Source organism: Gnatocerus cornutus, chromosome 3 (assembly GCF_029298725.1).
Source record: "Gnatocerus cornutus isolate USDA-ARS CGAHR chromosome 3, icGnaCorn1.1, whole genome shotgun sequence".
Taxonomy (NCBI): Eukaryota; Metazoa; Arthropoda; class Insecta; order Coleoptera; family Tenebrionidae; genus Gnatocerus; species Gnatocerus cornutus.
Window position 1 is genome coordinate 17,463,232 of NC_142235.1, and position 27,527 is coordinate 17,490,758.

At 33.3% G+C, this 27,527-nt stretch overlaps 1 protein-coding gene across 1 annotated transcript; it reads left to right on the plus strand.

Moving 5' to 3' along the window:
* The first annotated feature begins 1,305 nt into the window (after positions 1-1,305).
* Positions 1,306-27,222, plus strand: LOC148177658 (uncharacterized). Its single transcript, XM_088032740.1, has 5 exons — positions 1,306-1,549; positions 12,553-13,143; positions 18,520-18,839; positions 25,452-25,920; positions 26,197-27,222. Exons 2-5 carry the CDS (start codon positions 12,593-12,595, stop codon positions 26,870-26,872), a joined length of 2,016 nt encoding a protein of 671 aa, XP_087888866.1. The 5' UTR covers positions 1,306-1,549; positions 12,553-12,592; the 3' UTR covers positions 26,873-27,222.
* Positions 27,223-27,527: the final 305 nt, after the last annotated feature.

Consider the following 27,527-nt stretch of genomic DNA (forward strand, 5'->3'; position numbering starts at 1 on the left):
TTAGATCAAGAAATACGAATTTTGAGAATTTTTTGTATTATAGGACAAACTGAAAATGCAAAATATTTCATAAAAATGAAAAAGTTCGACAGTTTTAACGTTAAAGAAATGAAATTTTGGTGGACTTTTTTCTTTAGACGCATTTATTAAGTGCACCAAATTGTGAAATCGTAGAACAAGAAGTGCGAACTTTAGAATTTTTTATTTTATAGAACGAATTCAAAATGCAAATGATTGGACGGAATTCCATAATTTCATCGGTAAAAAGATGAAATTTGGTGAATTTTTCGAAAAAGAAGTAAGGTTTGTACAATTTTTATTTGTAGCGCACGGCGACCCAAAATACAAAATTTTTATTCCCACTGTTGATACCCCATCTTTGTGTCAGATTTTGATGTATGTTGAAGTAGAATTTGCTGTTGAGTTTTTCGTTGCCACAACTGTTAGATGACCAACATTACAACAGTGTAATAAGGGTATAATTCCTCCTAACTTCACAGAAATCTGATTTGAAATTTGTTACATTTCTCTTGGAAAGATTTAATATGTTTCGAAGATTCCGTATAGAAATTTAAAATAAACAAATAATTTTTGTTGAATTTTAGTGACTATTTGCAACTGTTTATTAATAACTTCCCCGTAGGGCAAAATATGCAGTGTACAATATCCTAGGGCAATAGGAAAGTTAAGATGTTATAAATATTAATTATGGCGGTAATGACATTAGTTATTTTCATAAAGTTAAAGTGGCAGGTGTAAAATGATCCGTGAAAGTGGCATTACCTAAATTCCACTTTAGAATTTTTTTTAACTTTCTGATCCATAAATTATTATTATCTATTGTTGTCTATTTTATCGGTAATAAAAAATTAAAAAATAGATGAAATGTTTGTTTTTTTTTTTGGAATAAAAATTCTCTTCTAGTTCTTCCAAAATTTGAATATAAAACTGATTTGTTTTTAATTTTTTTTATAATTTCGTCTTTTAATGTGTAACTATGGTTGCCTAATTTAAGTATTTCAGAAGAATTTATTTAAAATTTATTGTGATTTTCTAAACAAGATCGCGAATTTATTAATAACGTATTATCCAATTTTTTGAATCCACAAAATTTATTTCCTCCAAAGACCAAACCCGCAAAAAATTAACCCAAAAGTGTCATATTGTTCACCGATCTTAATAACCCCGCAATTATAAGTTGCAGAAACCATCAAAACTACCAACAATTATCCCAAACAAACCCATGAAAGCCACCACACCATGTACCATCATAAACCTCCCATAAAACATTGACCTTCCAACACAAATTCATAGTCGAGCCCACCATCTCCACCACTCCACCTGCACAGCCAACTCGACATACCTGTCGGGTTCAGACGGTGATGGTAATTGTACCATGAAAGAGCTTTGACGTTCCATCTGCGTGGAAAACACCAAAGTTTCCGTTGAAATCGGTCCTCGCGAGTGAACCCATCGCAATTTTTTAGTGCTTCAGTGATGAATTGATTGCTTGGTGTGTGTTTTGTACCTTTCGGATTGCTGAAACGGGGTAAGTGGATGCTGGAGGAGAGGGTTGGCCGTGTTGGCGTCGCGTCGCTTGGGCGTTGAAAAAGAGGAGAGACGAAGAAGAGGAATTGGCAACAAAAATTACGGTTAATAAAAGTAAATTAAACGTGTTAAAATCTTCGGTTTTGTGGGGGTGGCTTGTGACGTCACGTTGGTACTACTGGTGGTGTTGATTGATGGCACTGTCATCCTCTTCTGGTTTCTCTTTTTGTTTATTTTAGTCCGTTTTTGTACGCGTTCTACTTTCTCCGGTAGTTTATTTTACCACATGTTCCTTTTCTTATTTTATTTTAACTCTTCCATTGTTTTAACATTCGCAATGTTGCAATGGGTCGATCCATCACGTTAACTCTAATTACTTGCCTCTTTAGTTTTATTACTTTATTAGTTTACATTAAGCATCTGCTATAAAATAAATTAAAAAAAACTTTATAGACGTTAAAAGTGTGAAGAGATTTTCTTTGATTTATTATAGAAAAGCGTTTAACTACTGCCTTGAACTTTAGACTAACAACTTGTGTACAAGTACCTTATAATTATTGATTACGATAGAAATCTTGTTTTTTCAGTGCTTGTATCTGATTTTGAGAGATAATAAAATAAAAATTCCAATCAGTTTAAAACAGGACATCAAACACTGAAAATAAAACCAGTGGAAACTGTTAAAATTTATAGCCTCTTTAAGGCACAATGGACGCCTCTAGGAAGCATAGACAAAGAACTATTTCATGGCGCCTTGGGCTTGTTGGAAAATGACAGTATTCTGAAATGGTACTAATTAACGACACAGGTTTCAATTTCACTTTTTTGTATAGGTATAAGTGATACACGGAGGGCAAAAGGGCATTGGCCTCTCCAAGATTAAAGGCATTATTTATTGGTCTGTAACCACAGACTTTAGTTAACTTAAATTATTGGTACCCATTGGTACTGACTCTCTGAAAACCTATTTCAATCAATATCTCGTTTATTTGTGGAGCAAACTTATGTTGGTTGTGCTCATTTAACCCAGAATTTCACGGGGAATCCAACAGTGTGCGAATTTTTAACGTGTGTTAATTAGAAGCGTTTGAAGTATTGGGTTGTCGCCAGAGGGCTAAAGTGTACTAATTTGTAGAATTTTATAACAAGAAGTTTAAATTTAACTTCTTTTTATTTTATAGGACGAACTCAAAATACAAAATATTTTATAAAAAATAGTAACTTTCACAATTTTAACGTCATTAGCTAGGAAATTTGTCCAATTAACAAGAGTTTACAGTATTCAGCCAATGAACGATCAGTTCCAATCAAGTTGGGTGCTTGGATGCGTTTTTTTGCTAGAAAAACTACTTTGATAAAGACAACGCCAGCCAATACAATGAATTGTTTTTTGGGTTTTAATCGCAATTTCCGTTTTGTTATGGAAAAAGGGTGGATCTTTATGAAGTCAGAATTTTGGAGTTTCGTTTTACAAAACAAACAAAAAATCTACAATATTCGGCAGTTTTAATGTTAAATTAATAAAATTTGGTGGACTTAACTACTTTACAGGCGTTTATTCATTGTATTAAATTGCAGAATTTTAGAAACAAATTTAGAAACCTTAGAATTGTTTTTTGTGCGACGAACTCGATATGCAAAATATGCTATAAAATTCTGTAAATTCGTCATTTTTAACAGTAATAGTATAAAATTTGGTGGCTTCTTACTTCAAAGGCGTTTTTAAATAGTACGAATTTTAAATATTTTTTTTGTAGGACCAACTGAAAATGCAAAATAATACGTGAAAATTAATACCTCCCATAAATTTAATGTCAGAGAAATGAAATTGGGTGGATTTTTTCATTTAGGGGCATTTATTAAGTGTACCAAATTTCAAAATTGTTGAACAAAAATCATGAATTTGAGAATTTTTCATTTTATAGAACGAAGTCAAAATGCAAATATTCCATAAAAAATTGTAACTTCCACTGATTTAACGCGAAACAAATAAAATTTGAGGAAATTAATGCTTTAGAGTGTACTAAATTGCAAAATTTTAGATCAAAAAATAAATTTTTTAAGAATTTTTCATATTATAGGTAGAACCAATTGAAAATGCAAACTATTCTTTAAAAATTAATAACTTCCACAATTTAAGCATCAAAGAAATGAAATTTGGTGGATTTTTTCCTTTAGGGGCATTTATAAAGTGTACCTAATTTCAAAATTGTAGAACAAAAAGTACGAATTTTTATAAATTTTCATTTTGTAGGATGAACTCGAAATGCAAATTTTCCATCAAAATTTGTAACTTCCACAGATTTAACGCGAAACAAATAAAATTTGTGGAAATTAATGCTTTAGAGGCATTTATGGAGTGTACTAAATTGCAAAATTTTAGATCAAAAAATAAAATTTTTAAGAATTTTTCATTTTATAGGTAGAATCAATTCAAAATGCAAACTATTCTTTAAAAATTAATAACTTCCACAATTAAACCATCAAAGAAATGAAATTTGGTGGATTTTTTCCTTTAGGGGCATTTATTAAGTGTACCAAATTTCAAAATTGTAGAACAAAAAGTACGAATTTTAGAATTTTTCATTTTATAGGACGAAAACGAAATGTAAAATATTCCAAAAAAATTAATAACATCCACAATTTAAACGTTAAAAAAACGAAATTTGGTGGGTTTTTTTCTTTAGGGGCATTTATTAAGTGGACCAAATTTCAAAATTGTCGAACAAAAATTATGAATTTGAAAATTTTTCATTTTTTAGAACGAACTCAAAATGCAAATATTCTATAAAAATTTGTTACTTCCACAGATTTAACGCGAAACAAATCAAATTTTGAGAACTTAATTCTTTAGGAGCATTTATAGAGTGTACCAAATCGCAAAATTTTAGATCAAAAAACACAAATTTTACGAATTTTATAGAACTAAAATGCAAAGTATTCTTTAAAAGTTAATAACTTCCACAATTTAAACACCAATGAAATGAAATGTGGTGGATTTTTTCCTTTAGAGGCATTTATTAAGTGTACCAAATTTCAAAATTGTAGAACAAAAAGTACGAATTTTAGAATTTTTTCCTTTTATAGACAAACTCAAAGTGCAAAATTTTTTATAAAAATTAGTAACTTCCACAATTTTAACGTCAAAGAAATAAAATTTGGTGAAAACTTGTTTCTTTAGAGGCATTTAATAAGTGTACCAAATTTCGAAATCGTAAAACAAGAAATACAAATTTTGAGATTTTTTTCATTTTATAGGCCAAACTCAAAAGGCAAAATATTCCATAAAATTTTGTAACTTTGACAGTTTTAACGTCAAAAAGATAAAATTGGAAAGACTTTCTCCTTTAGATGCATAAATTAAGTATACCCAATTGCAAAATAGTAGAACAAAAATACCAATTTAAATTTTTTTTATTTTATTGAAATGGAAATGTACGAAATATTTCATATTTTGCATATTTTTCATTTATTCTGAAACAGAAGCAATTGAAGTTTTTGGGTAGTTGCAAATTTGACAGTACGTCTCATTCCTTTTTCTAGCTCTAAAATGATTATGGCGAGGTATGAAAATCACTCCTTCATTCCTCAGTTTCTTTATAAGAAACTTGTTGAGTTATTACATTTTATAGCTCTTAAAAGTTGATTTATAGTTTGTATGTAATCAAGTAAACAATTGCAGAGGAACTTGCGGTGCTATAATCTTCGTAATAATTCCGGAAGATCAAATTTTATTGTTTTTCTTCACAGTAACTAAGTACCATTTCTGGCTTACCTTAGATATTTATAAATCTTTGATGGTACTCATGTTTGAATTGGCATAGTACCAATTTTCCAACGACTCCTCTTTAGATTATTAAAAACAAATCGAAACGCAGCAAGAAATCTAATTGAACGCGCACTTAAACTTGCACTTCGCATAACCAAGCTCCAAATCGGAATCGCTCTGTTCCACCCATTTAAGCAAATAAATTAAAAATCATCTCCTCATTACATGCTCCGTTAACTATCGACTTAACAAGATACTTAAACCGTCTGCGCCGACAATACATCGAAACTTATCCATTCGAAAAAATGATTAAACGCAGATATTTCAATTGCGGTCGCGTCGTTACACAACAAATTCTAACGAGTTAGTTAGAAAGTATCGGATTTGCAATCGTTGTATTGTCGCAAAATCGCATCTCGACCTTTCGAAAACGTTGTACAAACATCATCAGGTCAAATTCGGTCCTAACGGTGGTCAAATTCCGGAACACCATGTATAGTACCTTACCACATTTCATAACGCTGAGAATCCCCACGATTGTCGTTGCAAAAGTCCATTGTTCTCGTAATTGCGTTAAATAATAACCGTGTCACAGTTGGGAAACCTGCGCTCGAATTTTTATTAATTAGAGCGATCCTAGTTTTGTGTGATTTTTGCCACGATTGTTCAAAGATGGGAATTCTTTATAGAGAATGTTGATTTCCTTGAAAAAGAAGAATTCGTATTGTTCGGTTTTTGAGTGAAGTCATCTTCTGGTGGAAATTTCGTGAATCTGAAGGTCTATGAAGATAATCGTGGAAATGTCAGGAGGTCAGATTGTGGCCTTATGACTGCATGAGCTTACAAAACGGAGATTCAGATGGGATTACGTTGATCATGGGTGCGCAAAATTGGGTCCGAAGGAAGAGTTTTCGATACTTTCTCTTGAAGGAACGTGTGGATATGTTATGCGAAGTGCCTTACATCATGATCGGATTCTTCCGATTTTTGAAGCGTGTTACAAAACGAGTTTAATGTTTAGATAACTATTTTGTGTACTGCATTATAAATCACTCAGTATAAGCACGTTCAAGGAAGTCGTTTCATAAACCAACTCCAAAAAAGGGCCGCTGGAAGGAAGTACATCTATGGCCGCTGTGTCTAACAGGCTTTGGAAATTTGACAGCGAATAAAGCAGGCCACACCGTCTAAATTTCAAATCACACACCTTCGCATTCTTTCCGTGATTGACATAAAGGTTACAACAGATTTTCGACAAAACGCTTTTGCTGATTTCCAATAAAGAAAGGTCGCCACATTTCCGCACTGCTCTCTTTGTACAAAAAATCACAATATGTCAAAGTAAAGGTCAACAGCTTTAATTGAAACGATTTTTGAAAGTCTTGACAATAAAAAATGACGTGTCATCGTGAGCTTTCTCGTTCTATTGTTTTGTCACATTCCATCAAAAAATTCGCGATGTAAATACAATCCAAGTAGGCTTATGGGTTAGCTATCTTCACGCGCTAACTGTACATACCAAGATGGCGAGGTTTGTTTTGATTAGACTTCAATAAATTTCGGATGAGATTGTAAGTCGGAAGCGCGGTTTGCTCTATCAGGCCAGGACTGGGAGATACTTGCAAAATATATATTTTTTTTTAGTGTACCGCGTTTAGTTTAGTTTTTGTGTTTTGCTAAGCAACTTGCAAAATCATGAAATTTTGTAATACATCGTACAAAAGGTAATAAAACAAGCTTCCAACAATTTAAATATTAATAAAAAATGGCATACACCTAGCTTCCCCTGATTCCTTGCTGATTTTCTTCTTATTTCGTCCAACTTTCCTTGATCTCCTTGTCTAACTTACTCTAATTTCCTTATGATTTCGTCTAATTTCTCCTGATTTTTTAGTGATTTCATCTAACGTTCCCTGATTTCCTTAATATTTCGTCTAATTTCTCCTAATTTGCTTGTGACTTCGTCCAATTTTCCCTGGTTTCATTGTGATTTCGTCAAAGTTCTCCTAATTTCTTTGTGATTTCGGCCAAGTTCCCCTAATTTCCTTGTGATTTCGTCTAACTTTCCCTGATTTCCTTATGATTGCGTCCAATTTTTCCTGATTTTTTTGTAATTTTGTTCAACTTCCCCTGACTTCCTTGTGATTTCGTCTACCTTTTCCTGATTTCCTTAATATTTCGTCTAATTTCTTCAGATTTCATTGTGATTTCGTCCAATTTCCCCTGATTTCTTTGTGATTTCGTCTAACTTCCACTGATTTCATTGAGATTTCGTCTAATTGCTTCTGATTTCCTTGTGACTTCGTCCAATTTCCCCTGATTTCTTTGTGATTTCGTTTAAGTTCCCCTGATTACCATGTATGTAATTTCGTTTAACTTTCCCTGATTTCCTTATGATTTCGTCTAATTGCTTCTGATTTCCTTGTGACTTCGTCCAATTTCCTCTGATTTCTTTGTGATTTCGTCTAAGTTTCCCTGATTACCATGTAATTTCGTTTAACTTTTCCTAATTTCCTTATAATTTCGACTAATTTTTCCTGATTTTTTTGTGATTTCGACCAACTTATTCCGATTTTCTTGTGATTTCGTCTAACTTTCCCTAATTTTCTTAACATTTCGTTTAATTTATTTAGATTTCCTTGTGATTTCGCCCAATTTCCCTTGATTTCTTTGCGATTTCGTCCAACATCCCCTAATTTCCTTGTGATTTCGTCCAACTTCCCCCAATTTCCTTGTGATTTTGTCTAACTTTCCCTGATTTCCTTAATATTTCGTCTAATTTCTTCAGATTTCCTTGTGATTTCGTCCAATTTCCCCTGATTTCTTTGTGATTTCGTCCAACTTCCACTGATTTAATTGAGATTTCGTCTAACTTTCCTTGATTTCCTTATGATTTCGTCTAATTGCTTCTGATTTCCTTGTGACTTCGTCCAATTTCCTCTGATTTCTTTGTGATTTCGTCTAAGTTTCCCTGATTACCATGTAATTTCGTTTAACTTTTCCTAATTTCCTTATAATTTCGACTAATTTTTCCTGATTTTTTTGTGATTTCGTCTAACTTTCCCTAATTCCCTTGTGATTTCGACCAACTTATTCCGATTTTCTTGTGATTTCGTCTAACTTTCCCTAATTTTCTTAACATTTCGTTTAATTTATTTAGATTTCCTTGTGATTTCGCCCAATTTCCCTTGATTTCTTTGCGATTTCGTCCAACATCCCCTAATTTCCTTGTGATTTCGTCCAACTTCCCCCAATTTCCTTGTGATTTTGTCTAACTTTCCCTGATTTCCTTAATATTTCGTCTAATTTCTTCAGATTTCCTTGTGATTTCGTCCAATTTCCCCTGATTTCTTTGTGATTTCGTCCAACTTCCACTGATTTAATTGAGATTTCGTCTAACTTTCCTTGATTTCCATATGATTTCGTCTAATTGCTTCTGATTTCCTTGTGACTTCGTCCAATTTCCCCTGATTTCTTTGTGATTTTGTCTAAGTTTCCCTGATTACCATGTAATTTCGTTTAACTTTTCCTGATTTCCTTATAATTTCGACGAATTTTTCCTGATTTTTTTGTGATTTCGTCTAACTTCCCCTAATTCCCTTGTGATTTCGACCAACTTATTCCGATTTTCTTGTGATTTCGTCTAACTTTCCCTAATTTTCTTAACATTTCGTCTAATTTATTTAGATTTCCTTGTGATTTCGCCCAATTTCCCTTGATTTCTTTGCGATTTCGTCCAACATCCCCTAATTTCCTTGTGATTTCGTCCAACTTCCCCCGATTTCCTTGTGATTTTGTCTAACTTTCCCTGATTTCCTTAATATTTCGTCTAATTTCTTCAGATTTCCTTGTGATTTCGTCCAATTTCCCCTGAATTCTTTGTGATTTCGTCCAACTTCCACTGATTTAATTGAGATTTCGTCTAACTTTCCCTGATTTCCTTATGATTTCGTCTAATTGCTTCTGATTTCCTTGTGACTTCGTCCAATTTCCCCTGATTTCTTTGTGATTTCGTCTAAGTTCCCCTGATTACCATGTAATTTCGTTTAACTTTTCCTGATTTCCTTATAATTTCGACGAATTTTTCCTGATTTTTTTGTGATTTCGTCTAACTTCCCCTAATTCCCTTGTGATTTCGACCAACTTATTCCGATTTTCTTGTGATTTCGTCTAACTTTCCCTAATTTTCTTAACATTTCGTCTAATTTATTTAGATTTCCTTGTGATTTCGCCCAATTTCCCTTGATTTCTTTGCGATTTCGTCCAACATCCCCTAATTTCCTTGTGATTTCGTCCAACTTCCCCCGATTTCCTTGTGATTTTGTCTAACTTTCCCTGATTTCCTTAATATTTCGTCTAATTTCTTCAGATTTCCTTGTGATTTCGTCCAATTTCCCCTGATTTCTTTGTGATTTCGTCCAACTTCCACTGATTTAATTGAGATTTCGTCTAACTTTCCCTGATTTCCTTATGATTTCGTCTAATTGCTTCTGATTTCCTTGTGACTTCGTCCAATTTCCCCTGATTTCTTTGTGATTTCGTCTAAGTTCCCCTGATTACCATGTAATTTCGTTTAACTTTTCCCGATTTCCTTATAATTTCGACGAATTTTTCCTGATTTTTTTGTGATTTCGTCAAACTTCCCCCAATTTCCTTGTAATTTCGACCAACTTACTCTGATTTCCTTGTGATTTCGTCTAACTTTCCCTAATTTCCTTAATATTTCGTCTAATTTCTTTAGATTTCCTTGTGATTTCGTCCAATTTCCCTTGATTTCTTTGCGATTTCGTCCAACTTTCCCTAATTTCCTTGTGATTTCGTCCAACTTTCCCAGATTTCCTTGTAATTTCGTCTAAATTTCCCTGATTTCCTTAATATTTCGTCTACTTTCTTGAGATTTCATTGTGATTTCGTTCAATTTCCCCTAATTTCTTTGTGATTTCGTCCAACTTCCCCTGATTTTCTTGTGATTTGGTCTAATTTCTTCTGATTTTTTTGTGATTTTGTCTAACTTTCCCTGTTTTTGTGGTGATTGCGTCGAACTTCCCCCGATTTAATTGTGATTTCGTCTAACTTTCCTTGATTTCCTTATGATTTTGTCTATTTTCTCCTGTTTTTCTTGTGATTTCGTCTAACTTCCTCTAATTTCCTTGTAATTTTGTCCAACTTTCCCAGGTTTTCTTGCAATTTTGTTTGATTTTCTCTGATTTCCTTGTGATTTCGTCCAACTTCCCCTGATTTCCTTACGATTTCGTCTGACTTTCCCAGATTTCCTAGTGATATCCTCTAAATTCCCCTCATTTTTCAGTGATATCCTGTGATTTTCGAACGATTTCCCCTAATTTCCTAGTAATTTCTTAAGACTGATAAAACGATTTCCCAGTGACGTTAATCTATCGCCTTATAACGCGGTGTTAAACACGTTCTTATCTCTTGTCATTTAGAAGTTACATGACAAAGAATAAGATATGATTTTTAGAAAAAAATTACATAAAGTTTACATTTTCGAACATTTTGTGAAAATTTTGATTTGAATGCCCACAAAATTTTGTTTTTCGATAAATATCGCGTTTCTAAATAAACCATATAAAAATTTTCTAAAATTGATGAAATCTTGATCACTTACTGCCACCAGATTGCCCGGACAAAAAGATCAAATGAAGACGCAAAAAATTAATTTTCAATGACATCCACCTTCACATTTTGTGCAAATTTTCCAACAGATTGGCGAGTATTTGTGTTTACTTATTTAGTTACTCATTGAATTTCAAAAATGTTTACCCTCTAATTACTTTCCTCCACAAGCAAGTCTTCATCATCAAGAAGTTTTCCAAAATGTACCTTTTATTCTCGCCTGTGCTATCATTAAAGTTTTTTTAAAATTGCGATTTTGTAAGCAATGGCATTGATTTTTGATTGAATTTGCTAAATAATAACAAAGTTTAATCTTTTGAAGTACTTTCTAATGTCTTTTGTTTTGTAACTTCGAAATGATAAGAGATATCGATGCATTTTAGCGCGTCAAAAAGGCAAGATCTTACTTTTTTCAATGATGCAGTACAATAAATAATCGATGTAATAATTCTTGAGTTATATGCAAAATTGCAGATGAAAAACTTTTTGGGACATGAGCTCAGTTTTTCAAAAATACAATGAAAAGTACGGACCCTGTCAATAAGTTTTCTAGATCATTGGAAAGCTCATTAAATAGGCTTTCCAAAACACTGTCAAGCAATTTCATAACTTTGCAATTTTGCAAGAAAAACTGAAGAAAATACAGTAGAACCTGAAAAAAACATTTTCCAAGAATATCTCTGAATCCGGACCTGGTGGATCAAAACGTACTTGAGATTTGAGAATCAAGAGGCCATTCCACTTAAGAAATGACTTTCCACATCTCCCGTACAAATTTTTATCAGTTATCGGCGGTTATTACACAATGAAGAGATCTCTATTTCCTTTTGCTTTCGCCACCGTTTTTCCGTCGAAAAATGAAGAAAGTCGAAAGGAAAAACCTTAATTAACCTTGAAACGTCGAAGGGAGAAGAAGCAGGAAACGGAAATACCACCAATTACCGTGAAAGTCTCACCGAGTGACGCGCAGTTTTACCGAGGTGTTCAAAAATTCATAAACAACCGAATAAATCACGTAATCCCTCCCACTTGACACAGTTACAAAACGTTTCTTCGATTTTTGATTTTCTTCACGTCTTCAACACACTTCGGTTTCACCATTATGATTGAAATTACCGTCGGAACTTGATGCGGAAGAAGCGCGTCCCACCAATTGAAAAAGAAACTTTTTTATAATTGATTGAACTTCTGCTAGGCCCGCGGCTATTGTTCTAGGCGGCTGAAAATATGAATACTTTCAAGGATGTCGACATTCTTCTGCGGAAAAATCACTCCGTGGTCAAATTGAGTGTGATTCTTTCTCTCCTTTCCGCCTGCAGATCACCGGATGCACGAGAGCGAAAACCGTATAAACTTTCTGTACCGTTAGATGGTGTATTGAACTACCAATTTCCTCTTGGAATTGTCGCCTACGGAGCATAATAGTCTACCATCACTCGGTGGGCATTTACTGGGTATCGGCGCGCTGGTTCCAAGAATGTGTAAATTTTACCAGTGGTTTTGTTGCACAATGGGTACGTGAGGGCACTGCGGGCTATTGCCCTCGCAATTTGTGGTTATTCCGGCCCAGTTTTTCGTACTAAACTTTTTTCTTCTTGCAGATAGTCGAGGTTTTCCAACCGTGCCATACCATGCCTTAACATGGCGCTAAAACTCCGCAAAGACATCAAAAAGTCCTCGTACTACGTCTGGTTCCTCGGCGCCAAAGAATCCAAAGGCTTGCGCGGCTCCGACTACGTCTTCCCAGTCATCAAGCACCTGGAAGACCGCGAGAAGGACGTGGAACCTTTCAAAGTCACCCTCCAAGTGTCCCATAAGGGTCTGAAAATCGTCCAAAACGTCGTGTCTCAAAAAGGCTCCAAACCCAAGAATGAGACCATCAAGCACTTCATACCTCACAACACCATCACGTGCGTCTACCAGAAGGAAGACATCATCGCTTGCATCCTCTTGTTGTTCAATCCGGTGACCAAGTGCCCTTTGCACGTCCACGCGTATAGATGTGATAGTTTGGAGACTGCAACCTTGTTAAAACAGCAGTTGATGGTGCTCATTGAAAGACCGGAGAATCAGAAGAAATTCACGGAGATCGAAGGGAGGTTGAAGGTGGTACGAGAGGTGAAGAAAGTGGAGTCGTCGGTGGGGAGCGACACTGGGACGAGTACGAGGGAGAGCGAATCGAGCGAAGAAAGGTAAGAAAACTGGGCGAACTTCAGGTGGTCTTCAATAGAAATAATTTATTAGATTAGATATAAATAATAATAAACCTACTGCCACAGAATCCCGGAGCCAAGAAAGCGTTCACTCAAATTAAAGAAGCTCTTATTATTGCTTTCTTACTTCTGCTTCAAACGATGTATAATTATGTGATTTTGCCCCAGATATTGAATAACTACGGAAAATAATCGTTTATGGTAATGGACGTCTCTCACACGGTCAATGCTTGGTAATTACAGCGTAAATACTTTGACATTCGAGCGGCTCCGGCGGCATTTGCTGGAGAGCCGCAAAATCCGGTCAGTGCGAGATTTGTAAAAAGCATTTTGGCCTATAAACCACCCAAAACTGAATTAAAATTGTTGGTTTGAGACATCTGACAAATCTTTGACAACGACACTTGCAATTTTCGAATCGATTAATAAATAGCAACCCATTTTTTTATTTTTTATGGTGAAAAAACTTTGTTGGCGACCAGTGCAAGACTTGTAAAAAGCATTTTGGCCGATAAACTTTCTAAAACTCGATTAAAATGCTAATATGACACATTTGACAGTTCTTTGATAATGTCACTAGCAATATTCGAGTCGTTTAATAGATGGTGTCACTAATTTTTTTTTTATTTTTTTACGGTGAAAAAACTGTGTTGGCGACCAATGCGAAGATTTGTAAAAAGCATTTTGGCCGATAAAACATTCAAAACTGAATTAAAATGTTGATTTGACAGTTCTTTGACGTCACTTGCATTTTTCGAATCGTTTAATAGATGGCGCCATCATTTTTTTAATTTTTTTTTTATGATGAAAAAACTCTGTTGGCGACTAATGCGAGATTTGTAAAACGGTGTTTGGCCGATAAACCATCCAAAACTGAATCAAAATTATCGATGGCGCCACCATTTTTTTGCGGTGAAAAAACTTAGTTGGTGACCAGTGCGATATTTGTAAAGAGCATTTTAGCGGATAAACCAATCAAAACTGAATTAAAATGTTGATCTGACACTTGTGACAGTTCTTTAACAACGTCACTTGCTATTTTCCAATCGTTTAATAGATGGCGCCTTCAATTTTTTTTTTATTTTTTTTTACGGTGAAAAAACTTTGTTGTCGACTAATGCGAGTTTTTTAAAACGCTGTTTGGCCGATAAATCATTCAAACCTGAATTGCAACGCTAATCTGACACATTTGACAGTTCTTTGGCAATGTCACTTGCAATTTTCGAATCGTTTAATAGATGGCGCCATCAATTTTTTTAAATAAATTTTACGGAGAAAAAACTTTGTTAGCGACCAGTGCTTTACAGCCCGCGAGCACAAAAATAAGACCGACGGGGATCACATTAAATTCCAATGTTAATGACACGCATGCCGTTTCCGTGGAGTAAAAGGCGGAAGCAGCTCTGTTTCATAAACTCGTAAAAACAGAATTTCTACAAAAAAGCAGGAAAATCGATCCAACAAGAAAAGCTCTCCATTAACTGTTCACTCACTCTTTATTTTTGCCTATCGTTTAGACATGATTCAATTAGCGTAACTGACTAATTGGAATTGTTGCCTTTCTTATTCAGCTTTCATTATAATGTTTGTTCTTTTTAATGAAGTTTTGATTTGATACAGGTTTGAGGATTTCACGCACGAATGAAAAATTTTCAGTAAAGCACGTTCGTGGTGGTTTTATTATGTTAATTATCGAAAGTTTTCGAGAAAAGGAAAGACTTGCCGGGTTAGAAGCTAAATAATTATATGGTGAGAAGAAGCAGCGTGATGTGTTTGTAATTATTTTCTAATTTCGATTAGACGCAATTTGGCGAATTAGCAATCTCTTTGCTTTTATTTTCTTTCTCTCGCGTTGTTTTGTCGATTTTTTGTTTTTCTATGTTATTTCATTCTCGCTTGCGGCTCGGGGGTCAAATCCTCCAGTCGTGCAGAATAGAGGTCATTCCACACTCGTGACCGAACATACTATTTTGGATTTTACAGTTTTTTCTGGTCTAAATCTGACTAAACTGTTTTAAATTAACATTTTGTTTTTTATAGATCTTAATCCATAATCGAAAGTGAATTAAGTTGTATAAAATTTGAATCAGATTCTCTGAAAATTTGTGAAAATACAGTCTAACTTTTAGAACTTTTTAAATAGTTTTGAGAAATACTTTGAGATTTTCTCCTACGGCTCGTGAAGCAAACCATCCACTCGTTCGAATATGAGCCATTCCACACTTGTGACAGAATATACCTACTATTTTGAATGTTCCATTTTTTGACTCTTTCTTTTTTTTGTTAAATTTTTCGAACTTTTTGACTATTTAGTATGTCTAAAATGACCTAAATCTAACTAAACTGGATTGGGTTAAGAGATTAATTCGTATAAATCTCAATACATAACCTCAAATGGATTAAGCCGGACAAAATTTGAATCAGATTCATTGAAAAATCTGTCAAAATGCAGTACAATCTGTTCTAAATGTCCCACTAAATTGCAAAAAAAGAGTTTTTATTTTTTTTAAACATTTTTGTAAAACCTTTTAAGATTCTCTCCTACAGCTCGTGAGAAAAACCATTCACTGGTGTTGAATGTTGGCTATTTCACACTCGTAACAGAATATAACATTTTGAATTTGGATTTTAGATCCTTTCGGTTTTTAAGATTGATTGCATTCATTATTTTTGTTAATTTTTTGTAACTTTTTGAACTATAAGTCTGTCTAAAACGGTCTAAATCTGATTAAACTGGATTAGATTAAGACAATGTTTCCTATAAATCTCAATCCATAGCCTAAAATAGATTGAGCTGGATAAAATTTGAATCAGATTTACTGAAAACTTATCAAAATGCAATCTAATTTGTTCTACCTAGATAGCTTGCAAGAAAGGAATTTTTAGAATTTTTCCCTTCCTTTCGTAAATTTTTAAAAAATATCGCTTACGACTCGTGAGACAAATTATCCACTCGAGCAGAATATAGTCCATTCCGCACTCGTAACAGAATATACTGTTTTGGGTTTTGTATTTTTGAGAATTTTTTTTGGTTCTTTCGTTTTATGGACCCATTGGATTCTTTATATTAGTTGAATTTTTCGAAATTTTTGAATATTTTGTCTGCCTAAAATAGTCGAAATTAATAAACTCGATCAGTTAAGAAATCTTAATACATAACCTCAAATGGATTTAGCTGGATGAAATTTCGATTAGATTCACTGAAAATCCGTCAAAATGCAGTCTAATTTAATTGTTCTAAACAGAATTAATGAGTAATTAGTAATTAAAAAGACTAATCAAGTCAGAGAACTAATTTAATTAGGAGCTTTAGCGATGGTTTAGTGAAATGTCAATCATTTGGTAGTGCTACCAACCGACTCTTGTAGTTTTATCACACAATTGACAACACAATGCAGGAGTACCAACTCATAAAACACCGAAATTTAAGAAAATAATATCACATTCGCGGAACTCAAGCAGATCTAGCCGTCTAGCTAAAAAAACAAGTTCACTTACCCCGTCCACAGTGCTGACGTCACACTCCTCCACCGATGTCCAGACATGCATTTCCGGTGTGCAAAACTGATGATTTTCCTCCAAACAAACAACTCCCAGCACCAGAATTCTTCCCTCAGGACCTCCTGAAGGGGTAACCACTTCTTATTTCCCGTTATCACTTAAACCTTCGCGCCAAAACACAAACTTGTTGAATTTCGAGCACTGAACTGAGGAAACTGATATTTCTAACACTGCACCTTCACTTGTTGCACAAAACTGCACTAAATGACACTCATTTCCGGTCGGTAAACTCAAAAAACTCACAAAATTTGTTAATTTGAACACGAGACGAACGGGACGCCAACCGAAATTTTACTGACTGTCGGGGAAGATCGACGGCGCTCGGGTCATGCGGTCGTGACGTCACCGTGGTGTGAGCCGAAAGGGCCTTGCAAAGGGCTCAAATTCTTAAAAATCTTTTTTCGGATTCTCAGAGATTCTCGAATTTTTTAAAATATTGTAGAAGAATTAATTATTATCAGATTGTTTACATTCTTAGAAATTCAGTAAACTTCTGATTCTTATTGACATTCTTAGATTTTCTACAGTTCTTCAGATTTTATGAATTGGGGTTAATTAAAACATTTGGTTTAGATGTTTTAGATCCTTCCATTGCCAAAATATTCATTAAATTCTATAATGTTTTTATTGTATTTTATTTTTGTTTTTTTAAGTTGGTCCTTTCAGAACAGCCAACTGTGGGATGTTTAGTTTCAAATCTTCACAAATAACTCGTAGAAATGAAAAGAAAAAGTTGTGCCATCACAAAATCACAAAACAAGCGAAACATCGATCTCGTTTTAGTAAAAGCCAACATAAAATTAATCAAAACAACTGAAAGTGTTGTTTCAAGGTCACTCATCAAACCTAGGCAGAAAAAAAGTGAAAATGCCGCTCGCCTATTGAAAGAAAGTGACAAAAATGGTTTTTATGCCCGAAATTTTCCGATCAAATCTGTGGTACAAGTGAAGTGTCAATAGAAATAAAAGTCCGGCAAGTCGGCGTTGCAAAAACTCCCGTTATGTTATTTATACTATTGTTAGTACAATGTCCACGTGACTGCAAAAAAGCGAACAATGTTTCTCTTCATCGCCTTCTTTTGAAAAAGTACAAAAACCATACAGTTAGTAAAATAAAGCGTGCCGTTAGTCGCCGCCATGTTGCGCCCAGCCACCTTCGATGAAATTCCTGTATTAATATAATTCCAGTTCATAAAAAGGTCAGATGGTGACAGATAAATTCTTCGCTTCAGATTTTCCTCGCTATTTGTGTCAACGGGTTAATGTAATCGCAGATTTGTAGGTTAATTTTTCATGGTTGGCATTACTGAATGACTTTCATTATTGATTGGATAATTGTATTGTCTGACGAGGTCGATGGTTATTTTGCGAGATGTTTGCTAAAATTTTATAAAAGGTGATGCAAACTAGCGGCGATTGTTCGGGGGCTTTATATGTAAATTTTCGCCTTGGGGAGAGACGGTGGAACGGAAATTTCTTACCGATAAGAAATAAGAGTAAAGTGAAATTTTCACGAGCGCATGTTTATTAGTCCATTTACGATAATTAATTCTGGAAATATAATTAACTCTTGTGGGTTTATTAGACCTTTCTATAGGTACAGTCGCTCCCTGGAATTTCAGTCATAAAGATGCTTTATAGATCGACTGTAAATAATAACGGTTGACTACCAGACTTAGATCTGTTATTGAACTTTTAAATGAAAGGGAAAACTACATAAAAACTCGTCACGCAATAAAAAGTAATTACTTCGCGTAATTAAAAATTTTATTTGTATTTTTACTTCTTTTTCCAGATACGCTGTTGAGACTACCCGCGTCACGACCCTCTACGACTCAGTGGCGGCGGAACTGCGCGAAAAACTCAACAAAAACAACGTCCCCATCCTCCTACCCCCCCGTGACTACGACACTGTCCACCGCCAAAAAGGGAATTTGACAGGAATCGAACTCCGCCGCTGTCTCAACGCGAATATCGTCGGTCAAAATGTCAAAGATCGTCGATTGGAGAGCAGTGGCGGCAGTTCTGGGATCGGTTCGGATCATCCCCCCAGCCCCGATTCTCCCGACGCCACTGAGAATAGGTTCAACACTTTGGATAATCAGAGCACGAGTGGTGAGTAAAAAAAATATTTGGTGACTTTTACTTTTGGGATGTTGGTACCACCTGCGCATCCTCCATTACCGCTAACTTTCGCTGATCGAGTGGGCTGGGCTGGACAAAGGTTTAATAAGGTGGCCGTGACTTTTATTCTGTTTCTGTCAAAAGCGATAGAATGCGGTCTTGACTAACAAAACGAGTCCCGTTTATGCTTAATTAAAGATGGCTACAATGGCGGATGCAGCGGTACCAACTTTGATTTTTTTCTACAAGAGTTGAAGAAACTGTTAGCTTGAAAAATCGACACACTTTCGGCAATTCTTGCCGCTAACTATTTTTAAAAGGTCAATTAATAGCTTTCTATAAGAATGGACTAATTGTCGGATGGTGACGTCACGAACGACCCTATCGCGATGGGCTCGGAGCTAAACTTTTACTTTCGGGTCGGGCGAGGAACTTTCTTAATTTTTTTTATTATTGTTTGGGCAGTTTTTCTCGAGTGGGCAAATTCTGGGTTAATGAGAGGTGAGATCTTTGTTTTCTGTTAATGAGGGTCAAATATTTTGATTGGGAGAGGAAAAGAAATGGATCATTAATTGGCACCGATTTGTATTTTTGACTCTATAATTTGCAATTTGGTAGAGGTAATAACCTTTTAAAAATAGTAATGAACCTAAATTTCATTGCTGTAACACTAAAATTGTCAAATCTATACGAATTTTTGTAAAAAAAATTGCATAATTTTGGTTTCGCTTGAAAAAAAAATAGTAAAATCCGTATTTTTTTCTATATAATTTAAGTCTTTGGTGGAGTTAATAAACGACTTAAAAATAGTATTTTGCTCAAAATTTCATTGCTATAATACTAAAATTCTTAGAGTTACGAATTTTTGTAAAAAAAGTTGGATGATCAGCTTGAATAAAAAATTCTAAAATTCCTATTTTTGGCTCGATAATTTAGCGATGTACTAGAGATAATAAACGTTTCAAAAATAGCAATTTGCCTAAATTTTATTGCAATAATACTAAATTTTCTAGAGTTACGAATTTTTGTAAAAGAGTTGAATCATTTTGATTTAGCTTGAAAATAAAAATTGTAAAATTTGTATTTTTGGCTCTATAATTTAGTGATTTGGTGGAGTTAATAAGCACCTCAAAGATAGCAAATCTGCTCAAATTTGATTAATATAACACTAAAATTGCCAAAGTTACGCATTTTTGTATAGAAAGTTAATCATTTTGATTTAACCTGAAAATATATTTTTTTTAAATTTGTAATTTTGGCTCTATAATTTTGCGATTTGATGGAGTTAATAAACGAATTAAAAATACTGTTTTTCTCAAATTTTTTAGCTAAAATTGTCAGAGATATGATTTTTTTTTTAAATTTTTGGATAATTTTGGTCCACCTTGAAAATGAAAAATTCTAACGTTTATATTTTTGGCTCTAAAATTTAATGATTTGGTGGAGTCAATAAGCGCCGCAGAAATAGCAATTTGCGCAAATTTGATTAATTTAACACTAAAATTGTCAAAGTTACGAATTTTTGTATAAAAAGTTGAATAATTTTAATTTAACCTGAAAATAAAAAATTCTAAAGTTTATAATTTTGACTTAATAGTTTAGTGATTTGGTGGAGTTATTAAACGACTTGAAAATATTATTTTGACCAAATTTCATTATTATAACACTGAAATTGGCAGAGTTATGAATTTTTTAATAAAATGTTGGATAATTTTGGTTCACCTTGAAAATGAAAAATTTTAAAATTTGTATTTTTGGCTCTATAATTTAGCGATTTCGTAGAGTTATTAAACAAATTAAAAGTAGTAATCTGATCAAATTTCATTACTATAAGACTAAAATTTGCAAAACTACGAATTTTTGAATAAAGTTTTGGATAATTTTGGTTCACCTTAAAAACGAAAAATGTAAAATTTGTATTTTTGGCTTTAAAATATAGCGATTTGATGGAGTTATTAACTAAATTAAAAGTAGTAATTTGACCAAATTTCATGAATATAACACTAAAATTGGCAGTTATGAATTAAAATTTTGGTTTACCTTGAATATTAAAAATTCTAAAATTTGTAGTTTTGGCTCTATAATTTAGCAATTTGGTGGAGTTATTAACCAAATTTAAAGTAGTAATCTGACCAAATTTCACTATTGTGACACTAAAATTGGCAGAGTTCTGATTTAAAAAAAATGTTGGACAATTTTGGTTAATCTTGGAAATAAAAAATTTTAAAATTTGTATTTTTGGTTCTATAAATTAGCGATTTGTTGTATTTATTGAACAAATCAAAAGTAATTATCTGATCAAATTTCATTGCTCTAACACAAAAATCTCCAGAGCTACGAATTTTTGTAGAAAATGTTTGATAATTTTGGATCAGTTTTGAAATGAAAAATTTTAAAATTCGTATTTTTGGCTGAATAATTTAGCAAATTTGGTCGAGTAAATATGCGACTCAAAGATAGTGATTTGCCCAAATTTCATTGCCCTAACTCTATAACACTAAAATTACTACAGATTGTTTTTAAATACGGGACATCTTTTGCAGATTTTTTTCAAATTCTTTTGTAAACGTAATTTTTAGAATTTTTTTTTGGAGTTTTATTGGGGGGGTTTTAGTGAGCTCTCAGAAAGTTTTTTATACTAAACCCGTTGAAATACCTTGAACAATTTTTGCAACTTCTCAGACATTTTTAAAATCCATACTTCTACAAATCCTCCAATAATTATAATTTTTCAAAATTTTCAAAAGCAATAAAAATAAACGCCGTTTCAGCAACAGATAAAGCACAACAAGATAAAATGAAACAAAACCAATAACTCTCATTTACCTACAAATACCAATTTCTTCCTGATTTCGTAAAAGGAGGTATACCAATGGAAACTGATTCGTTTCATAAGATCATATTATTACGATACGATTTTTCGCTGCAGCCTCATTTGATAATTTTCCCATCTCATATCGTAATATAACGGTTTACGAAACTCGTTTCGTTAATATTCCTACTCAAATTGACCGAACCCATCATAACTTGCAAACAATCGTACAAACATTTTATTCTTATTGTTTCAATACAATCGGAATCCCACTTTCTCAATTAGAATAAAACTATTTTAATGCAATCCAACAAAGTTCGAAAAAAGAATCTTCTTCATCTTAACCAATTTACTGGAAATTTATTTACCGTACCGTTACAACTTGACAACTTGCATTGCCCTGAATCAAGTCCGGAAATTTTTTTCATTAATTTGTCAAGTTACAGTTAGTTTGCGCACAAATTTTTCTTAAAATCGCGCGGCACCCGGAACTCATCTCCGCCATTTCCGGGTGTCATCATCGTTCTGTTACACCGGAAGCGAAATTACTGTTAAACTCCGGAAAGCTGTAGTCTTCAGACAGCGTGAGACAAGATTGTTCCCACTAATTAATCCGCAACCGTAATTCGGAACCGATGTTTGGTGTCAAGAGTGGGATGACACTTAACCTAGAAAATCGAGTTTATATTTCCACGCCGATTTCCATAATTTTCCGAAGAGGTCACCGGGTTAGCGATGAATACATGTTTGATTTTATAGCGTTGGAAAATGGGGACTATTGGGTCGAATTGATTATTTTTTATTTGTTTGTTTTTATTTTTACCTTTAGATCATTTCTCTAAATGATTGTCATGACTCAGTCAGTTTGGATTCTTTATAAATACGAAAAAAATCTTGAAATTTGAAGGTAAAATCGTTGCGTAATTTCCACATTTTTCCAAGTCATTTACGAATTTAAGAATCTGAAAAAGTTGTTTTAGCGATTGCGTAATCTCTAATTTCGCTCATCGCACACTTTCCGTTTTTTTTAATTGTATGACGGAATCATTGAATCGGAATTTTCTAAATTCGCGTGCAAATCGCATTTTTGTAGCGCCAAAAACGGAAGATTTCTCTCTTCCGCTTGGGGTAATTAGGTCTAGCTTGAAAATGAAAAATTCTAAAATTTGAAATTTTCGCACTGTAATTTTGCAATTCGGTGGAGTTATTAAATAAATCAGTAGTAATTCTACCAAATTTCATTACTGTATCATTAAAATTGACAAAATTACAAATTTTTGAAAAAAAAGTTGAATAAATGTTTAGTTTGGCAATGAAAAATTCTGAAATTTGTATTTTTGGCGCTATAATTTAGTGATTTAGTGGAGATATAAAACAAATTAATGGTAATAATCTGACCAAACTTCATTACTATCACAGTAAAATTGTCAGAGTTACAATTTTTTGAAAAAAAAATGGGTAATTTTAATTCAGCTTGAAAATGAAAAATTCTAAAATTTGTATTTTTGGCGCTATAGTTTAGTCATTTAATAGAGTTATAAACAAATCAAAAGTAGTAATGTGAGCAAATTTCATCAGAATAAGACTAAAATTGATAGTTACACATTTTTGTAAAAAATGTTGCTAATTTTAGTTATAAAAAGTTTCATAAAAATAGAAAATTATAAAATTTGTATTGTTGGTTGTATAATTTAGCGATATGGTGGAGTTATTAAACAAATTAAAAGTAATAATCTGGCCAAATTTCATTGCTATAATACTAAAATTGACAGAGTGACAAAATTTTGAAAAAAAAGTTGGATAATTTTGGTTCAGCTTGTCAATAAAAAATTCAAAAATTTGTATTTTTCTCTTTAATTTAGCGATTTAGTAGAGGTTTTAAACTAATCAAAAGTAGTAAATCTAAGCAAATTTTATCACTATAACATCAGAATTGACAGAGTTACAAATTAAAAAAAAATGTTGGATAATTTTGGTTCACCTTGAAAACAAAAAATTCAAAAATTTGTATTTTAGTCTCTATAATTTAACGATTTGATGGAGTTATAAAACACATCAAAAGTAGTAATCTGACCAAATTTCATTACTATCACACTAAAGATGGTAGAGTTACGATTTTTTGAAAAAAAATTGGGTAATTTAGGTTCAGTATGAAAATTAAAAATTCTAAAATTTGTATTTTTTGCTCTATAATTTAGCTATTTGGTGGAGTTATTAAACGAATAAGAAATAGTTCTTTGATCCAATTTCATTAATATAACACTAAAATTGACAGAGATCCAAATTTTTGAAAAAAATGTTGGATAATTTTGGTTCAGCTTTGCAATGAAAAATTCAAAAATTTGTACTTTTAGCTCTATATTTTAGCGATCTCGTGGAGTTATAAAACACATTAAAGATAGTAATCTGACCAAATTTTATTACTATCACATTAAAATTGACAACGTTACGATTTATTGAAAAAATATTTGGGTAATTTTCGCCCAGCTTGAAAATAAAAAATGCAAAAATTTGTATTTTTGGCGCTATAATTTAGCGATTTGGTATAGTGTTTAAACAAATTAAAAGTAGTAATCAGAGTCAATTTCATTATTATCACACATCAAAATTGGTACAGTTATGATTTTTTGAAAAAAAAATTGGGTAATTTTGGTTCAGCATGAAAATGAAAAATTCTAAAATTTGTATTTGTTGCTCTATAATTTAGCGATTTGGTAGAATTATTAAACAAATTATAAATACTTTTTTGACCCAATGTGATTAATATAACACTAAAATTGACAGAGTTACGAATTTTTCTAAGAAATGTTGGATAATTTTGATTTAGCTTTAAAATAAAAAATTCTAAAATTTGTACTTCTGGTTCTATAATTTAGCGATTTGGTGGAATTATTAATAAAATCAAAAATAATAAACTGACCAAATTTCATTATTATAACACTAAAATTGCAATAGTTACAAATTTTTGAAAAAAAAAGTTGGATCATTTTGATTCACTTTAAAAATAAAAAATTCTAAAATGTGAATTTTTGTCTCTAAAATTTAGCGATTTGTTGGAGTCAACAAACAACTCAATAGTACCAATTTGCTTAAATTTTATTGCAATAACACCAAAATTGCTATTGTTATGAATTTTTGAAAAATACCTTAAAATTCAAGGAAAAAATTGGTTGCGCAATTTCCACATTTGTCTACGTCACTTACAACTCAAAAAGTTATTTTCCCAATTGCGCAATCTTGAATTTTTCCCATCGGAATAAGAATTTGAAAATTCTCGTGCAAATCGCATTCTTGCAGCGCCAAAAATGCGCGATTTCTCTCTTCCGCCTCGCCCATAGCTCCCAATGGATCTTCCAGTGACCTGGTCGTCATGGGCGAGGCTGCTGCAGGTTGTTGCCACAGGGTGTAGGTCGCTCCAAGAATGCGGAAGTCTCGTCAAAAATTTTCGTCACATCTTCAGGTGGTTTCCACCAAAATCTTCTTTCTTTTGCTTCGTTAACAATACCGGTCCAGTTGCTGTTGAATTTTGCAGCGAAATTATCTCCGGTAAAGACCCACATTTGAACTCGTTGGCCTACATACCACCGTCGCTTGCTTTTTTGCATACTCGCGAGCCAACAGGTGCGGGGACTCGTTGAACTTTGACTTCTGGCACGGATTTGCAGGAGGAAATAGTTATGGGAACTGACTAACTTATGGAATTGTTTGATTTTTTATTAGATTTTTGTTGTTTTGTGTGGGCGCGTTCTACAATTCACTTTCTTCGTTTTAACCTCTTTCTTCCGTTTTAGATGAGGACTGGAATGGAGATCTTGCTGAGTCAACGGTCTACTTAATGCACGGTCCTCCTCAGGTCACTTTACCTCGAGCGACTAGAGAGAAGTCCCCCCCATCCCCCCATTACAATAAGTATAATGAAAAATCTAGACCCTCCACGAAAGACATCGCCAAATATTTAGAAAAACCGATCTCGAAGTACTTAGAAAAGCAAAAGTCTTTGGAGAGACAGAAGTCTTTGGACCACCAGAAGTCTTTGGAGCGACAGAAATCCGTGGAGCGACAGAAGTCCGTGGAGCGACAGAAATCCATAGAACGCCAAAAGTCAGTTGAGCGACAGAGGACCTTAGAACGTCAAAAGTCTCTGGAGAGGCAGAGATCTTACGAGTGTTATTACGACGACTACGAGCACAAGTACCCCAAGGAGGAGAAAGAGAAGGCCATGAAGTACTTCGACGATGATGGCTTCGATGAAAACCTCCGGTAATTCTACTCTTATTTTTATTATTTTTTTTAATTTTTATTATTTTTCTTTATTTTTATTATTTTTCTTTATTTTTTATTATTTTTCTTTACTTTTATTATTTTTTCTTATTTTTATTATTTTTCTTTATTTTTTATTATTTTTTTATTTTTCTGTATTTTTATTATTTTTCCTTATTTTTATTATTTTTCTTTATTTTTATTATTTTTCCTTATTTTTATTACTTTTCTTTATTTTTATTATTTTTCTTTATTTTTATTTTATTTGTCTTTTAGATATGCCCACCGCGGGCGCTTGGAGTACGAAGCTCCCCCCTACCGCCACTACCAAGACCCCCCAGTCCCCAAAACCCGCCAGAGATACGTAAAAGAGCACCACCCCCCCAAATTCGAAGACGAACCCTCCCCTCGCGACCGCTTCAAAGACGCCAAACAAAAATTCCTCTCAATGGAGAAAGAGCGATTGGACCACAAACTCGAGCCCCCCATTTCCCCCATAACAAAAGACAAACCGTTTTTGAAGCGTCACGAAAGTATGATGTACGACCACCGCCAGAAGCCCGCCTCCAAAGAAGAGCTCCGCCACCGGGAGGTACCGTTGGGGCGGTACCGAGATAAGTACGACCCGAAGAGGCGGTCTATGTTTAGTCTCATTGAGGAGGAGCATAGGAAGAACTCCAATGATATTGCTCAAGAGTTGAAGAGGAGGAGTTATATGGATGATGAGGGCGGGAATTACGGGAACATGTCAAAGAGTACGGTGGAGTTGGATCGAATGGGGGAGGGGAATAAATATGGGCGGAGTCAGAAGAACTCGGCGGGGTATAGACATAGTTATGCTGAGCCGAAATTGAGGTTGGAGAAGGCGGGGAAGAAACATTTTGATTTACATCGAACCAATAGTGTGTCGAATAATGGGAGGGTGGGCATTGCTAGTGTACATCCTTATTGATTGCTCACTGTAGAATTAGATGAAAACCATGACAGTTTACAGTCTGAAAAAAAATTGTAATTTATTGCTTTTTATGTGCCTTTTATTATAAAAACGGGGAGCGAATTAAGAACTTTTAGCTGTTATTATAAAAAAAATAATGTAATTGTAAGAGTTTATCAACTAATTTTTAAATACGTTGATTACTGATAATTTTAAGATGTCTCTGCTCTGTGATTTGCCCCCTGCTAGTAACAAAGCTATTAATGGTTTTATTAAGTTATTTATATTTTTTTTATATAATTTATGTAATTTGGTTTTGTCTTTGTATATTATGAGATGTATATTAAAATAAAACTATTTTTAATAAATTTTGTTATTGATTCAGACCTCACTAAAACGAAATTAGCAGAAAAGTAGTAGAAACAATTTTAATTATTTTATTGTTTCTGTAAAAAAATAAAGTGACTTAGATCAAATTTACTTGTTAAACTTTATTTTTCGTAAGCCAATGCAATTAGAGAAATGCATAAAAAAGTCAAAAAAAGTATGTATAACAGCCGAAATAAACTTAAATTATTTAAATATGTTCCTTATATTCCTTAAGCAATTTGTTTAAAAAAAACAGGCATCGTAAAAAATCTTTGAAAAAGAAAATAAAAATTTTAAAATTTGT